Source organism: Halyomorpha halys, unplaced genomic scaffold, assembly GCF_000696795.3.
Source record: "Halyomorpha halys isolate HHAL.00 unplaced genomic scaffold, Hhal_1.1 Scaffold727.1, whole genome shotgun sequence".
Classification (NCBI taxonomy): Eukaryota; Metazoa; Arthropoda; class Insecta; order Hemiptera; family Pentatomidae; genus Halyomorpha; species Halyomorpha halys.
In genome coordinates, this window is record NW_027107768.1 from 327,851 (window position 1) to 340,505 (window position 12,655).

Here is a 12,655-nt window from a genome sequence, read left to right on the forward strand (position 1 = left end):
GAAGTTATAGATAATTTATGTTGAGAGATACGTGAACTGAGGTGGTTTTTAGTTTCGCCTATAGATGAAGAATTACAGTTGGGGGAGCAGCAAGGAATCCGGTATACGTTAGAGCTGTATTGGAGTGGGATAGGATCCTTTGTATTAGTAAAAATGTAAGATAGTTTATTTTGAGTCCAAGACGAAGTGAAGGGATTGTTGATTTTAAGAATTTTGTATGTTGTCAGTGAGAGAGGGGACATATGGAAGGGATCTATAAATCGAGAGAGTGGATGGTGGATGTAGAGAGTAAGGGGAATGCTCATGTACTGTATCATTCTGTATTTTTCTCTTATCATTTTTCATTTTTCGTCATATCTTTATCACTACTTCCTGTATAAACGACGTATTTGAAATCAAAATAAAGCCGTTAACGGTTTGCTGGCTACCTCCTCCCCACTCCTCCAAGCTTCCGCTTCATTGTTTCTTTCTGTTCAACCGATTCCTTTGAACAGGTAGGTTGTCCTGACTTGTTCTTTGCTCATTTATTATCATTTTATATCATTATTATTATTTTTTTTTTAAATTTTGTTATTCTTTCATCACGTTTATTTTATCTCTATAATTTTTTTTCCCCTCCCCTTCCTTTTTCCTTCCCCCTATTGATTTTGTTTTATGTGCATCTCCTGTACTTTTTTAGCTTTGTATTTTACGTATCTTATAAAGAAATTTTTACTCTTGCCATTGTTACTTGTTTTTATTCTTATCATTGTATCATTTTGTATCTTTTTAGCCCTGATGAAGCCCTGCAAAGTGGGGCGAAACGTCGGAAAATAAATAGTTGTTAACTATTTTTGTTTTTCTTTTGACCGCAACCCTGACCATCTTCTTATATATACATATTTTTTAGTAAGAATAATGTCAACTGGAAAGAGTGGGATAAAGGAATCAAGCAAATCATTTAGAACAATGTTGAAAAGATCGGGAGCTAAAGGATTTCCCATGGCCAGCCCTGAAATTTGGTTATATATGTTGACCCTGGAAGGTAAGGTAACTAGATTTACAATAGAGTTGAAGGGATTCAAGGAAGGAGAAACAGTTAAGGAAAGTGTGGGGTGGAATGGATGTCCAATTGGTCTATTGGAATGTTGGTGAATAAACTTTCTATATCAAAAGAAACAAGAATATAGTGGTCAGGAATAGTGAAGGATAATAAAAGATCACGGAGGTGAAAGGAATTATGAATATCATATGAATTATTGTGACTGAAGGTTTGTAAAGAGGTAAGTAAGAATTTGCTTAGTTTAACAGAGGGAGAATTGATATTGGAAGTGATCGGATGGAGTGGGGTATCAGGCTTATGAATTTCAGGAAGTCCATAAAACCGTGGGGCAACAGAATTATAGGAAATGAGATTTCTGTACATCGGGTAGTTGATTTGTTGGGAATGTAAAAGATATATTTTTTTAACATCTTCCAAAAGCCATTTGTCGTCACCCTCTCACACGCTTTCTTCCTCTAAATATTTTCTACTTTTTATTTTTTACCCTCTCGTAACGTTTCCTCTTAAAAAACACTTAGTCATTCTTGTAACGGCTTTTTTAATTCGGAGATTGTCCGTTATTGGCGCAGTATACCATTAGGCGTTAGATTTTCAAGCTAACAGGTTCGTTTTATTCTCCTTCTTCTTTTTTTTTTTTTCTGTTTCCTTTCTTTATTTTACCACTCCTTCTTTTCTCCATTTTCCTTACCTACGTTATTAGTTATGTTTACTATATTATTATTGTTGTTTTAAAAAAAAATTTTTTTTTTTCTTCTGTTAAACTTTACTTATATTTTGCATCTTTATCAATTATTATGGTTACATATATTTTCTTTCTCTCAATTTTCTTTTTCTTTCCATATTTCAATTTTTAAATTATTAATAACTAATATGTTCATACTTCTTTGCATTATATAACTTCATTTTTATTTTATTTCCTTAATTATGTTATTTTACCCACTTTTTCAATTACCTATGTATACATTTTATTTCCCACTTCTCTCATCACTTCATTTTATTAATTCTATTCTGTAAAATTATTCATTTTATGTTATTCTGTATATATTTTATTTTTTATTTTCTATACTTATTGTGGTTGTTATCTTGTTCTGTTCTTAGCCTTGAAGAAGGCTAGAAACTCTAGCCGAAACGTTAGTACAATTAAATAGGTTACACCAACTTATTTGTGTTTCATTTTCACCGCACCCTCAACCATCTTCTCCTCGTAAGAATGTTAGGTTCAGTGGAGGTAGAGTCAGGTGCATGCAGGCTGATGGTTACCCACCAGTGATCATGAGTAAGCCGAGAACTTGGAAGTTAAATTTTTAGCTGAATTAGGTACTCAAGTCAATTCAATATTATAAAAATTTAAATTTTTTTATGGGGGATATTTTAATTTTATTTATTATCACTATTTTTACCATATTAACACATATGGGATACTTTTTTATTTGATTTTTTTGTTTTTCTCTATTTACTTTTTTTATTGTTTATTTTGCTATAATTTATAATTATTTCCAAGTCGTATTTACCACAATTTTTGTTGCAGTTACTTTTCTTGTCACCTTAAAACTTAATGTTGTATAAAAATTGTTACGCTCTATTTCTCAAGGAAAGGATTTTTGATTACTTTGATAAGGAAAAGTAAGAAAAATGATAGGAGCTTTTTCTTACTTTTCCTCTATTTCTCTCCTCCAGTTATGAATAATATCATTTCTTGTCTAGCTCAATCCCTTATGACCCACTTTCATGAATTTCAATAGCATTTTCTTGATAATTTTTATTATATAACTGCTCAAGCTGAAACCTGGTTTAAACCCTTTATGTCTTTTTCCCAAGTTTTCCTTATCAACTAACTTTACAAATAAAGTGGGTAATTGAAATAACAGAATATGAAGATTCAACATTTCCTATGTAAACACCCATTAGTTGTTCACATTGACAATGGATAAATTCCAATGAAATATCTTTCAAAATTTGAGCAATATCCATTCTTATTTACTGGCAGATGGATGATTGACCGGGCGTGATAATTAAAGGAAGATGGTCCGGGTGTGGTAAAAAAAAACTCAAATAGTTGTAAAACTATTTATTATGAGCCAACGTTTCGCCCCACGTTGCAAGGCTTCAATCAGGGCTAAAGTAAAGATACAAACACTTAAAAGATGTAATTCATAAATGAACCAAGAAAATGAAAAATTAAAACCATGTAGAGGGAAAAGTAAAAATAAATAAGAATAATAAAATGTTTTAGACAATCAATGAAAATGGAAATAACTATAGATAAAAAAGAAATATAAAAATATAATGCACACTAAAAGAAAAGGGGATAAGAGTAAAATCAAGAATAAAGGAAGATAATGAACAAGATAGGAAACATACCTTCCAGACTGCAGATCAGTGCAAAAGTGAAGTTTAAGAGAAGTAGTGGGGATTGACAGTTAAAATACGTTACATTTGAAAATAATTTTAAAGAAATTTTTCTAGAAGATTCACTATTCGTCCACCCGTTTGCTCTCTTATGACAGATTTAATTATGTTGAACCATATTTCTTAAAGAGATGTTGCAATTGGAGCTTAATTACATTTAATAGTTTTTGAGTAATTGATTTCTACAGGACAAAAACAATGTGACCTATTTACAAAAAAATACAAAGACAAAATTTCCTGCTTTTGTGTGGAATTGGACCATAGCCTTAAGTGAGTAACAGGTTTTGCTGGGTGACTCCTAAACTTTGATAGAAAAGGCTGTACATTATAAAGTGCTGGATTGAAAATAACTGCTTAGGCATCATAATATTACAAAGATATTCTAGGACAAATAATTTTGTTTTGAGTGACAAAAATTCCCACTCAGCACTTGATAGCACTTTTAAGATGACTGGGATCAAATGATAAAAACTGATCATAATATCACTCACAACAAACATAATATATTATTAATTAGATATTAAGCTAGAAAAATTAATAATACCATAAAAAAATATGCCAATTTTTACAAGGTAGTTAAAACAAAAGAAAAATCAGATTCTATTTCTGGCCAATGACAGGAAAGAGAAAAGTTCCAACAATAATTATAATTAAATACCACTCAAAAAGAAAAAAAAAATATCAGGACTACATTATAAGTATCTAAATATTACTTGAAAATGAAATTACCTTTTGGTGGTCCAAATAAAACAACATCCATTGCTTTCAAAGCAATTTTCTGTTTATGAATTGGGTCCTTAATTCCAAGGACATTACTAAGATACTGCATATTGTTCACAGCCAACCTGAAATTAATAAGAAATCAGACAATAGTTGTTAAATACATAGAATTAGTATCAAAGAAAAGACAAAAATGGAGTACCTAGGAAGTGTGGCTCCATCTACACCATTGGCTGCAAAAATGTGTGAATATTGTGGTAGGCCAACACCAAGGGCCAACCATTCAACTGTTTGTTCAATAGTCCAATTATGAACCTAAAACACAATTAAAATTTTTCAAAAATGTTATTAATAGTATCAAATCAGAACATCTTGACATAAGCTGATTTTGCTTCACTCTGTAGTAAATATTAATTAAGCATTATTAATAATATTAAAGCTTAGTATATGATTAGGTTGAGTGCGGAGAAATCCTACATTAGCTGATGCCACATTTTCTGCACTTTTTTTTTTTTTTTGTAATCATTTATTTATTGTTATTTACAACTGTATAACATATATACAACAAGTAAATTTGATGTAGGTGACATAGTGACATGTTACAAACATGTAGAGAATCTACCTATTGATTGGGACATTGAGGTCATGATGGATGACTTGATTTATGGTAAAGTAAGGAGCATTAAGGATTTTGGACTGTAAGGATTGAATTAGGAAGGAATTTGATGGTTTAGTGGAGCCCCAAAGCTCAACTCTGTATGTCCAGATAGACCTTATAATAGTCATGTAGATCAGTCTTTTGTAGTCGAAATCGATGAGCAGTTTCCTGTCTTTTCAGTTTTGTATGAGGATTCCATGTCAGTTGTTTGTCGAGATGTAGTCCTAAGTAACGGATCTGTTCGACAGGAATTAGTGGGGTATTTTAAAGGATACTGTAGGGCAAGAGGTCATTGGTTTACGATGAAGGGTAAATGTGATTTGATGGAATTAATTTAAATCCTCCAATTTTGGCACCATTCTTCAAGGGTGGTGATGTGGGATTGGAGGGTTTGGGATACAATGTAAGGATCATTGTTCACTGACAATAGACATGTATCATCGGCATACGTGGTGAGGACAGTGTTAGGATGGGTTGGGATGTCAGCTATGAAAACTGTATAAAGGATAGGACCAAGGATACTACCCTGAGGTACACCAGCAAACTGACAACACAGATTTAAATCAGAAAGAATTAACTGATATACTGATGAGAGTTATCAGTTTACAAGAGCTAACAGAGAAAATTAAATAATAAAGGCAAATACAATAAAAGAAATATTGTACCACTACCACTATACTCAAGGTCCTAAATATGAAATATCATAAAAACTGTTAAGAGTTATCAAAAAACTGTTATAAAAGTTATAGGTCTTGACGAGATGATCATTAGTATGCCTTTCTAACTGTTTTGACTGGACCTTCCTCAAATTTTAAGCTGTGAAGGAATTAGATCCAAGTCTAGGTTTTAAGATATCGGAAGGGATTTAGTTAGAGAAAAAATGATCTTGAGAAAAACTAATATATTAAAATAAAACAAAATAACTGCTGGAAGGGGGAAGCTGAAAAGAATACAATTATGTTAGTTAGGTAAGTAAGAATTTAGATATGGGGGAAAAATTGGTCTATTGGTGAGATGTGAATATGATGTGTTGAGGATTGCCATTTGTGTTTGTAGAAAAGTTCTTACTTGTGAATGGATACTTGCTTTCTGCCCCATATGTTATGGGTCACCTGATGGATGGTGTGCCGCTGCTGTTCAACGTAGAAAGTTGGCCATTCTCTGCGCTGCACTGTCTACCATGCTCGGTGCTGACTTCTTAGCCAGACATCACTTAGTTGGCTGTGATACCAAAAAGAAGAAGACGCTCGCTGAACACTCAACAGCACGCGACCACTGGCGTTCGCCATCTTGGCTTCTAATTCTCCGCGTGCTCCCTTGGTGGTGCTGGGGTTAAGTAGATATTACAGTGGCATATGGCACTCCCCCTTTAGTCCTTATGAATATACATTCCAGCAATATAACAACCAAAAAATAATATTCCTGCGGACTGAACACTAACTAATTCCAAAACATTTCGTTTTAAGGCTTTTAACACTTACTCCAATATGAGTGTCTCCCACTTTTTTATACATTTTAATACAAAATGAAAAATATAAAAATAATAATAATAAATCGAATTGCCACTTCTTGTGCTAAGAGAGGCACAATAAGAGGTTCTCTTAGATACATCAAGAATGTGCAGAAGTTTAAAAATTAATGCATCATTCTCGAGATATCTCAAAAAAAATTAAACAGGTATCCTACAAAATGATGGTTGAGAAAAATTTTCTTAAAAAAAAATGTTGATTATTTTCATTGGACAAGATGTTAGATACTAGAATGATACATTTTTTTTTTTTATATCGTCAATGTTGGATAATGGAAAAGTTCATGCTCAAATAATTTCTTAATGCTATTAAATTTCTTTATATTTTATTAAAACCAAATGATTTAACAATAAAATTATAGTAATTTTCTGTAGTATATAATCTATGATTATCTTACCTCTGATCGAACCCAGGCTTCCCATAGTTCTTTTACAGATACATGCATATCATCATTGCGATGAAAAGCTTTTTGTCTCCTCTCAGCACCACTTTCGTATTGCAGTTCTTCCCTCAGAAACTAGAAATAAATTAGAAAAAACAATGAGATACAAAATAAATCTATATACAAAAAAAAAAAAAAAAAAGGAACAATATTTTTTTTAACAGCCCTATCCAACAATCACATAATTTTTACTGATAAATATAAAAAAAAAAAAAAAATCAAGAATGTGATATTTTCTTCGTAAAATTGCTAAAGAATATCTGTCTCATTGTTGGTCCTCTATTAATAATATACTTAATTTCCTATAGTTAATCATTAATCTCATCACTTTGTTTTTATAAACAAAACAAGTGAGCATCAATATACTATTGTAATATTAGAGGAGAAGGTTAGGGGTGCAGACAAGAAAGAAACCAATAGCGAGTAACAGTCCATGGTCCAGACTACCTCACTGTACACCCTACTCACATTTTTATAAATTACAAATCATTGTGTTCCTTGTAACAATTAATTTTCAAAAAGACAAAAAAAAACCAATGTTATTTGAAAAAAAAAGGAACCAGACAGTACTAAAATGGCATCGGCGGACTTCCAGATTTAACCTGAGTAACCTTTTAGGTCCCTTTCATACAATTTCTGATAACTGGATTTTTATTAAAGCCTGATATGATAATCTTAAACAATAAATAAAAATGATTGGTCTGGATACTAAAAACCATAGGTAAAATAATTGTTGTCAAGTTGTAAACATGAAAGTTTAGAATTCAAGTGCAGTTGTAATTAATTAATAAACTATTCTTCAAATAAAATATACAGAGCAATTATTCTTCTATAAAAACCACTTGTAACTTTTTAAAATAAATTATTTTTTTAAAAGTATTTCATTGAAATCCATATAGAACCCCAGAGTGGAAATGCCGAGATTCATATCTTGGGCTGCCACATAATAAACTTGATGAACTTATTCAGATGGAAATCGAACTCACAACATTCTAAACCAGATAGTCTGGGACAGTTGTCACAACACACAATGGGATAAATCATAAATTTAGAAGTATAAAAGTAAAAAAACAGAGGTTAAATTTGTATTGTAACGATGTTATCTGGTTGATCGATTATAATTGAAATTATCGATGAATTAAAATAGCTGTTTTAGGATAGTGAGTGTGTAAAAGAAAAAAAAGAAGGTAACTCTAGGTCAGTTCGCTGGTTCGGGTTACAAAATATAAAAAAACAGAGGATCTGAAATGAAAATCACAAAAACAAAATAATAAAGAAAATTAAAGAATAAAAAACCTTCCAACTGATACACAAATTTAATTAAATTAAAATATAAACAATGAAATTAAAAAAAAAAAAAATTGTTTCTTGTTGTTACAAAAAATAAAAGGGTTAATTGTGAAAATAAAATCTTTGGATATATGTACATACAAAATTAAGAGAATTTTCTAAATACAAAAAAAATAGTATTTTCAGTTTGTGAGAAGTAAAAAAAATAAGGAAACGAAACAAACAAACAAAATAGGTGGCTCGATGAAAGAGAATGGGAGAAAAAAAGTCACTCACAGTAGATGGCCGGGGGGGTCACATACAGTGGGTGGGTCGATATGCGCATATCGACTATACTTCCAAGGTATAATATCTCATCCGAGATGGCCACTTTCGATGAGCTGCTAAGGGTCAAGTCGGTGGAAATGAATCTTGAGTCGAGGGTGAGAACGAGACGTTCCAAACTGCCAGTACTAACTGCAGACTCTAGACTCCGGACGGCTTTATCAGTCTGTATACAGGCACTAATTCCATTGCAGCTGGCAATATTGTTAAATGTGCCGAGCCGCAGCGATGTATTTATATTATACACGCACCACAACAATCTTCCTTAATTGCTCGTGATTTATGTAATAAATTCTAATTTAATTTTAATTACAAAAAATAAAAAGTGAATTTTAAAAAAAAGGAAATTAACAACAAACAAAAAATCACTTGGAAGTAAAATATAAGAGAAAATAAAATAAAATGCTCTTTTGGGCTTTAATATACCGCCCACCAAAATGAAATTTTTCAAACTCCCTCCCTCAGGAAGTAACGGTGAAAGACGAGTAACTTCTTTGCCGAGTTATGCCTCCAGCACACGCGCTACGACCATTGTAAAGGCGGAACGATAGGGTGTTTGAGAAGGACCAATGTGCCCGAGACGATGGGAGTGTATGGGTTTGTCCATTGCCGAAGCCTGTTGAGATAGCCCATGCGCCAACCTGTTCCAATATCACCCATGAGAGGATTCATCCCTCAACTTTCCATCGATGGCATGTTCCACACGATGTTTTCGTGAACCGATGGTTCCTTTACCGATAAAGTTCCAGAAACGATTCCGAAGAATAGAAGACAAACGTTGAGGCCCCGAGTGACGGTGAGTGTGGGGTAAAGGATCAATCAGAAGATCGACAAAACGTTATTTGGGAGGAAATAGTACGGGGTGCATCGCGACGTATAACGGAGAGGTAAGACGCACCCTTACCGCCCACCCTAACCAAACCAACGGGATTTACAAAATGATTGAGCGACCTCAACGATTTCACCCCCTTCCCGGCGATAGGTGAGAACTTATACTCCGTCCGAGCATCGGTAGTTCGAAATCGTGAAGAACGAGTTTGACATTTTTATGTCACTCACGCTGTAATTTCGGACCCGTGAGCGGCTTTAACACCTTTGTAATAGTAAAATTGTTTTTATTTCTGTTCTTTGTGGTTTGTTTCTTAGCCCAGGTAACACGCGACAGTATATTATTAAATTTTGAGCAAGTAAATTTTATTTTTAGATTGCTATAAAAACTCATATTTAAAGGATGAGGTACAAATAACAGTTTATTTCTCCCAAAGCAAAATGTTATCTCACTTTGTTAGGCAAGTTGGTTCAAATTATTTCAATACAGTGCTGTCATTATGGCATAGAGGTATAATAATACATCAATCTACTTATTTTGTGATGTAGAATAAAAAAAAAAAAATTATCAAATAAGTTTAAATTAATACAAAGTCACAAAAACCAAAAGTCAAAATAGTAGAAAAAACTATTAAATGTTAACCAATGTTTCGCCCCCCTTTGCAGGACTTCATCAGGGTTAAATGAAAACAAGATACAAACATTGTAACAGGTGACAAAACTTTAAAATAAATATAGAGAGGAAATAAGAAAATATGTAAAAATTGTTTTTTTAAATATATAAAAAAAAATGATAATAAGCTTAAGTAAAGGAAGTATAAATAGAGGTGGATAGAAAACTAATTACTAATAAATGCAGCCAGGTGTGATATAATTGTAAATACAGAACTAGAGTAATAAATTGTAGAGAAATACTTGTTAGAAATAGTTGTAGATATGGTAAAAAGGTAGGTGTAAAAGGAAAACAGATAGGTGAAGTACATGTAACAAAGATGAGCTATAGCAACAAGTAAAAAGAAAACATTAAGAATATTGATACAAATAACAAATAAACAGGGAAGGAAATAACTAACCTGATTGAAAACAGGTCGATGACTGAAAAGTTAGGAAGGAAGGAAAGAGAGAGGTATACGTTTCCTCATTTCTTCACTAACCGTCAAAAAGGGTTAGATTTTTTATTATATAATTGTATGATATATAATATATTCGATTGTTCAGCCGAGATTGCTGAATGAGCGGATAGATTGGGCATTGATCAGGGGCATCGGAGTGTGAAAGCTCTACTACAGTCGCTACGTGAAAGTGCGTTCGAGGAATGGGCTATTCTAGGTGGCAGGGCATTGGAGTACGCCATTCCAAAGAGACCCCAAGAGCAAATAAGTTCATATACGATAAACAAATACTTACGGGCTCTGAATGGTCCAATGCCCTGAAATTGAATATAAATTATGCACCCCTACGTGGAGTCCCAGGTGTCAGCGGACAGGATAGAGAAGTTGGGTCCCTCTGTTGCAAATGCAACAGAGAGCCGGAAACACCAGCACATGTGCTGGGGAAATGCCCCAACAACTCCCTCCTCATAACACGCCGACATCATAGAGTGAAATACAATTAATGAAGCTTCTAAAGGAAAGAGATTTTGCCTGCTTTGACGAGGTCTACTGTGTAGATACGGATGGATCCACAAGATATACGGATATAGTTGCTTTTCCTAAGAAGGGGAAGTCGGCAATCATTCTGGATCCCACCGTGAGATATGAAAATAACGACCTTGACCAGGCAAATAAGGTAGATAGGGAAAAGTAGGAAATCTACGATAAATGTATCCCTTTCCTCAAGGAGAAGTTCCGTGAGGGCTTCGGAGAATGAGACTTCAACGTGAGAGGCCTCTGGTTCGAAGCCCGTGGAATGATTCCCAGCACAACTAGGAGCTTCATGGAGGAGCTTGGGATCGATGTCCAGGACGTGGCTAGGATGACAGAGAATATAATACTTGACTCCCTGGGAATCATCCACCACCACATGCATGGAAATTAATGAGTAGGGGAGTTATCCAGAGGGATGGCATGCATGCATCGCATATCTTATTTGTTGTTTTACTTATTTATTACTTTATTCTATTTAATATTCTAATATTTGTTATATAGGGGAATTTGTTGATAAAATGAAATAAGGGTTGTAAAATAGAAGGGAAAGAAAAAAAGGAGTAAATTGAAAAGCTTGTATTTAGTTTGTAGACTGGTATTACTTGCAAATGGATACTGTGGAAAAAAAAAAGTGTTATCTTTCTATTATATTATATCATATAAAAATATGTAATTTGTATATGCCCGATCACGGATTGATCAGTATGGTGTGTAATGTGGCAACCCGATGTATTTGGGCAGCATGAATGAATAAATTTCTTTCTCTTTTTTTCTTTTTTTTTTTTTGTCATATCCTCTTTCATGAGAAAATAGTTATTTTTATATATAAATGATTTTAGTTATGTTTTTATTTTATATATCAACGTTAAATATTGTTTATTTGTTGTGTTAAATCAAAAAAGAAAGCTAACCAATTTTGATCAGTCATATATGGAGTAGAAAGATCGTTATTCAAAACAAAAAAGATGGCGATAGGTGTCTTGCGAAAAGTTCGTTGCATTGCGGCCATGTTAAGCAGATATATTTTTTTATTATTTGAAATATTATTTTAACTTCCCATCACAATTAAAATTACAATACATTTAAGAAAAAATAGAAGTTAAGAATAAGAATTAAAGAAAATTATTCATAAAGGAAATCGTAGGGAAAAACTCAAAACTGCAGTGCTACAATCGATGTTGAGAACTAACAACGAGAGAAGGGGAAGGAAAGAAACTTGGTTATTATTTATTCGTTGCTTAGATGGGAGATGGATGACATCACCCAGAGGCAGGATGTCCTGTAGATCCCTTAGCTGTTCTCAGGGTAGACATCTTGAAAAAAGAAGATATTGAAGAGTCACCCAAGACGAAAAAGGGATTCTTTGTTTGGATCGCCAAACATCACACTTCAGTGGATGAGAAGTGAGTTGAAAACTTTTAGAGGACCAAGGTTTTGTTTCGTTAGTGTTTGTTTACTGAAAGATTGCCAACAGTCAGAGTTAGTTTGTTGAAAAAAATCATCAAAAAGAAGATTCTATGAAATTAGTTAGTTTTGTTATACTTAAATTTTAATACATTTGTAAAAGAGATATTAATTTAAATTAAGTGTTGTTCAAAATTAGTGTTCTGATTGCCTAGAAACCTGCCCTGAGATTAAGAATCAATCATTTTATAAAATTTAAATAAAATTCTCCTATCTGTTTTATAATAAGGTCTTTCATTTGAACCTACGCTATGCCTAAGATATGAAAATTAAGTTAAAACTATATAAAATTCTTTTTATTTT

The 12,655-nt window shown here is 32.8% G+C and overlaps 1 protein-coding gene across 3 annotated transcripts in view; it reads right to left on the bottom strand.

Moving 5' to 3' along the window:
• Positions 1 to 12,655, bottom strand: part of Stim (stromal interaction molecule) — a 131,718-nt gene that overhangs the window by 97,300 nt on the left and 21,763 nt on the right. For all 3 annotated transcript variants that reach the window (XR_010843084.1, XM_067046113.1, XM_014428573.3), the window contains exons 3-5: positions 6,756 to 6,875; positions 4,374 to 4,486; positions 4,181 to 4,296 (exon numbers count right to left, since the gene is read on the bottom strand). Coding sequence is in view for 2 of the 3 variants with exons in the window: in XM_067046113.1 (XP_066902214.1) it covers positions 4,181 to 4,296; positions 4,374 to 4,486; positions 6,756 to 6,875 (349 nt within the window). In the remaining variant the exon portion in view is untranslated. The remainder of the gene's footprint in view (positions 1 to 4,180; positions 4,297 to 4,373; positions 4,487 to 6,755; positions 6,876 to 12,655) is intronic.